The 5532-nt window shown below is 38.3% G+C and overlaps 1 protein-coding gene across 1 annotated transcript in view; it reads right to left on the bottom strand.

Moving 5' to 3' along the window:
• Positions 1–2461: 2461 nt before the first annotated feature.
• alpha-Est9 (alpha-Esterase-9) overlaps positions 2462–5532 on the bottom strand; it is a 60463-nt gene continuing 57392 nt past the window's right edge. Inside the window, exons 7-9 of the mRNA XM_017621584.1 lie at positions 3691–4402; positions 3450–3625; positions 2462–3386 (exon numbers count right to left, since the gene is read on the bottom strand). Of these exons, the coding sequence (XP_017477073.1) occupies positions 2937–3386; positions 3450–3625; positions 3691–4402 (1338 nt within the window). The 3' untranslated portion in view covers positions 2462–2936. The remainder of the gene's footprint in view (positions 3387–3449; positions 3626–3690; positions 4403–5532) is intronic.

The raw sequence follows: 5532 nt of genomic DNA, 5'->3' as shown, positions 1-5532 counted from the left end.
CGCCCCCTTTTTTGCTACGGTAAATGCAAATTGATTGAAATCGTTGTCCATTTTCAGTTGCAGCTGCAAAATTTATTGGTCAGCAAGCAAAAGGAATGAGAAAATTACAGTTGTGTTAACAGTTGAATGAAAGTTTACTTTGATTAATTTCATTTGATGACAGTGAAACTTTCGAATAAAACTGTAGTAAAGTAACTTTTAAGGTAAACGATATTTTTTTGTTTTATTCGTATTGGAGCTTTTAAAGCTGGTAGATGCAAGAGAATTGCGCGCAATACAAAAAGATTCGATAGTTAAAAATAAAACAGATGAAAAATACTATAAAGCAGTTGTGTTTAATGGTCACGTTCTCTTGGCAGGTGGTGGCAATTATGAAAATGTGTTTCTAGAAATTTTTATCGGTAATAAGTTCAGCTCAATAAAAACTTTTCAAACAACACTACTCTGAAACTATCAAAATATAAAAATCTGTACAAATGTACAAAATGTGTGATCGCTGCTTTACTCATACGCTTCATTTTGCCATGATTCAATAATAAAAGGTTTGCTCGGAAAACAGTTTTTTCGCTCCCTCTTGACAAAATTGGCTTCCTTAGCATGGCACTGTGTGTAGGTGTGTGCGTGCGTTTTTTTTATACAAGGAGAAAGCATCGAAAGCCTGAACCCCGTAGTGTGGAACTTCAATCCGAATTATAACCACCTGTATGTTCGCTGCACCGTATCCCCCCCGTAAAGTAATTTGTCGGAGGGTGGTTGAGCCTAAGCTCGACCGTATGTTCCTGTACTAATGCAGTCAGTCACAAGTTGCATATACTTAGCACTACCCTCGGTTAGTCATCATTTTGTTTTTCAACATCGCCACTGTCAATGCATCAAAACGTTCTCCACGATTCCTCTGATAGGTCACGTCGATTGTCCAAAACATACCTGCTACTGTGCTAAGATATCGTAGAGTTGATGAGCTAAGGAAAATTCGTTCCTCCTGAAAGTTTGGGCATACCAAGAGGATACGTTCAGCATCTTCTACACTATTCTGGCCGCAGGTTTCACAATGTTCGGCATCTTCTAATTTGAAGTGGAAGAAATACGCTCCAAAGCAGCCATGCCCACTCAGAAGCTGCACGATATTAAAGTCTACTTCGCCATTTTTCCTTGTCAGCCAGCTTTCTAAGTGTGCATCCATCTACTGCACAATGATCCATTGTACGACGCCTTGCTAGCGATTTCTAGGACTTTCCGTGGGGTTAGCCGTGGACTGAACTATACGTTTCTTGGGTCAAGAATTCGATAGGATGTAGTTCTGAGACCAGCGCTGTATCTTCCGGCACAGTACGAAATGCCGAGCAGACTCTTAAGGCACAAAGTCTATACACTGATCGTATTCTCTTGATATACGACGGCATGCCACATTCAGTTGCCCAAACCTCTCACCCATAGATAATAACGGACTTGAGTACACCAGCTAGCAACTTCCTTACGTTATGTCTTGACTATGGACACTGGTTTTTCGCAAATTTAGTCCAGGTAGTCCTTAAATTTTAGTCTCAAGTCAAATTTGATACCTAGGTACATACTTGAGTGACAGTTTCCTTTAACTCCTATTTCTGCACGCTCTCTGATTTTCCGTTTGCTTATTAGTAGAAACTCTGTTTTCTGTTCGAGGAGCCCGAGGCTTATCGATGTAGGCCACATACATATCGCACCTAGATATAAAAGCTAACTCCGATCTTCCACTCAGGCATCGATATATTACACTGTAGCGACGCTCAAATGACGCAAAACACGGCGAGACAGGCAAGGTCTCGCAGAAATGATTTAGATGAATCATTAAGAATACCTCTTGAGGTTTTTGAATAGGGTTTCACCTGTTGAAAAATTTCTTTCTTTAATTAAGAAATAGTTATGAAAAATTTAATTAAAAAGAGTAATATTCGTAACACTTTAGTAAATAATAATCTGCATATTTACATACTTTGTATTAATTAAAAATAGCTTATTTTAAAATTTCGCAGGCTAGAAATTGACCTAGAGGCATGCTTTAATGGAATTTTTCTCTTAGAATTTCAGCTAGAATCCGAATCTGCAGGGAACGATGTCGAAAAAATCTTTCCATACAAATTGACCCACCCTAATTTCCATACATACTTATACCTACATGTTTATATGTACAACAAGCGAATTTCTATAGAAAAATGCATGGGACTGCCTTATGTGTGCGAAGCATGAGGGTAAGAAACGTAAGATTGAAAATAACTCGCACACAAATAATAGTTTTGCAACGTATATTAGAATTTGCATGTTGCATTGACAAATTTGTTTGTGTGCTTTTTTACACAAGTAGGAGATGAAGATTTCCTACTAAATTTAAATTTGAAATAATGCTACTAATAGTATATATTAGTGCGTACAATAATTGTGAGAAGATGTAATAATTTTTCATACTGAGTAAAGCACTTTGTGGTTCTCTATGAATTATTGTTTGATTTTATTAAGTAAGTAGAAATGTGTCCTTAAAGATAATTAACAAAAATATATCACTACAAAAATATTACAACGATGCGCCATCATCTTACCCAATCAACAATCTTTTACACTGGTATTTGTATTTAATTTACAAACTTAAATTTCAACAAACTTAAAACGATTTTCAATCTCAATTCCAGATATCGTCGCTCGTATGCCAGAAACATGAATTTGTAAAAATGAAAATTTTGGGAAATCAAGTTTGAAATTTTTTTTACGAGACTTAGATATTCCGGGTTTTGGTATAACATAGAAAAGCCAAAGGTTAACCCAGTCAACCCAATAACTCAAAACTGATAAATTGACACATTCATGCTTGTGACATAAGAGTGACAATATACAACAAGCGGTAATTTCCATGAGGTAGACACCCACTCTTATTAAAGTAAAAAACACCACACCCTTAGAGCGTGTTACAATTTCCCCGGCGCATAGAATTCCCGCCACACCGTTAATTTATCCATACCAGGCAGATCAATAAATTCAATCTTTTCACCAATATTGAGACACTTAATTTCGCCTTCATCGCGTGTGATCGGCTCAAATGTCACCTCCTCCAACATATTACAATTAGGATCGCTATTCGCTGCGAAGCTCGTCCAAATGTCAACCATTGTGCGCGTTACTTCGTGCTCCTTGGAGCCCTTAACGGGCTGATGTGAAAACATAGTATAATAGAGATAACAGAGATCATCACCATGACAAGTACCACGCACATCACCACCACACAGAATATTACGTATGGCATTGCCTTCCCGTGAATCATAGTCGAAGCGGTAAACATAGGTGGGAGCGGTGCTGTGACGCTGGCGTGCGAGCAATGTGCGGTAGATGGGTAACCAAAAATCACGGTACGAGTTCAGCTATGGGGTGTGAAAAATGAGAAAAAATTATTGGTTATAAAAACATGTAGGCATCCTACTCACATCCAGAAACTGCATCATTGTCTTACGCGAGCACTCTTCTTGCCCAAAATAGATTTTCTTTATTTTAAGCCCACATTCCTCAGCTTTTTGCAAATCATCTTTTACACCCGCATCAGGTGGTAAGAGATTCTTGCAATTGCGCACCTCATCGAGTGTTGCCGGACGTTTCATTATTTCTAAAGAGAAAAACATTTCATTAGCCGCGTTTATATTACAAATATTTATTCCATATCTTCATTACCTGGATAAAATATTAAACCCTCGAAGCTAGTGCCTCCAATAATCATAGGTATGCTGTTGCTCCACGTCTTTTTCATTAACTCGTACGGATGTTCGCTCATCACACATTGCTCTGTCCAGTAAGGTTCTACAGTGGGTACAAACGCAAATGGTATTCTATTGTGTTTCTCATCTTTGGACAACACCTTTACATTTGCACGCACTATATCTGGTCCTTTGGTGTTTGACAAAAACTCATAAACTTCTGCATCTTTATCCTCGCCTTCGTAACCGAGTGCCTTGGCTAGCCGAAAAGCCCAACGTTTGTTCGGTAGATGTGCCCAAGGACATAAGGCGCTGCCGGACATTACTATACCTCTGTGTATTAATCCCTTTGATTTTTCACTGAGCATGCAAATGTGTGTGGACGCGCCACCAGCGCTCTCACCAAATATGGTCACATTGTTTGGATCACCACCGAATGCAGCAATATTCTCATTAACCCAACGCAGTGCGAGTATTTGATCCTTAATACCTGCGTTTCCAGGAACTTGAACATCGGGATCGTCTAGTGAGAGAAATCCAAACGGGCCGAGACGGTAGGCGATCGTCACGAGTACAATATCTTTGGACATCAAGAAGTCTGGGCTGTACATGTCACGCGTGGCCTCGCCAATCTGAAAGCCACCGCCATAAATCCAAACCATAACCGGTCGTGGTTTTTCAGGATTGATCTGAAATTAAAATTGGAAAAAAAATATGTGTAGGATCTGAAGCGTTTTATTGATAGTGTTGTTGTTAAGATAAAATAAGAACAAGGTGGCTAAAAATAAACTAGGCCGAGCTTTAAGCGTTGATGTGAGTGCTCAATGTTGACCATACTCTACAGTGGCGGATCCAGCGGGGGGATCGAAATTTTTTTTTTTTTTAATCTACCCTAACGCACATATGTACCTAGCAAGCAAATTTGCACAGTGACCGCAAGCAGTCGTATCAAAACCAACCGTTAAACAAGTCAGCGGCAAAACAAAAAGCCGACATTCACAGGTGGCGAATTACAATGTAGAGATTTTGTAATGAAACGCCACCATATTGCTTTAATTTTTACTTTTTCCTTTGCGCTTTTGGTTTTTGCTTTTAAATTTTTATGTCGCTTTTTGGAGTTCACACTTTTAATAAAAGTTCATAAAGTCATCATTACATAAAGATTTGTAGTTATGTAGTTTAATAAGCATTCGCGGAAATATGTATATAAATACAAATTACTGTTGCCAGATTTTAGATCCGTGTTGGAGTTAAATTTGGAGCCGGGACAACCTAGTAAAGTTGGTTTCAAAACCTTTGATTTCTTAAAACAAACTGCAAACTTATTTATTTAGTTGTTGTACATAAACAGGCCATTAAGCTGCAATTTTTTGAGAATATTCATTATAAAATTTAAAATTTTTGTCTTATAGAAAATTTTGGAAGTGTAAGAAAAGTTAAACACCTTAACCGCTCAAAAGCATCTGCGCCTTCTATTTATGTCTAGTTCAGAAAGACACATGAAAAATATATACATATATATTGGGCGCTTCATTTCTCCCAGAGCTTGGCCGAGCTTCTCCTCCGATTTATGTTGTGCACCTTGAGGTTGTCAAAAAAGGGGGAGGGACCTGCTTTTTATGCCGTCTGGGAACGGCGCGCCGATTGTGTTTTTATGAGAAGCTGTTTTTTCATGGCAGAAATATACTCGGTTCTTGTCATATACTGCCAAGGGATGAGCGCTGTTAGAAAACCTCTTCATATATTTCTTCCGAAAATTATCAGAAATATAAATCATTTCAGTCCTCCTACGGTTAAGAAAAATTACCTATGGCCTTGA

Source organism: Rhagoletis zephyria, unplaced genomic scaffold (assembly GCF_001687245.7).
Source record: "Rhagoletis zephyria isolate East Lansing unplaced genomic scaffold, Rhagoletis_zephyria_1.1 Rzeph_scaffold_02520, whole genome shotgun sequence".
NCBI classification, from domain to species: Eukaryota; Metazoa; Arthropoda; class Insecta; order Diptera; family Tephritidae; genus Rhagoletis; species Rhagoletis zephyria.
This window is presented reverse-complemented; position numbering and strand designations above follow the sequence as displayed.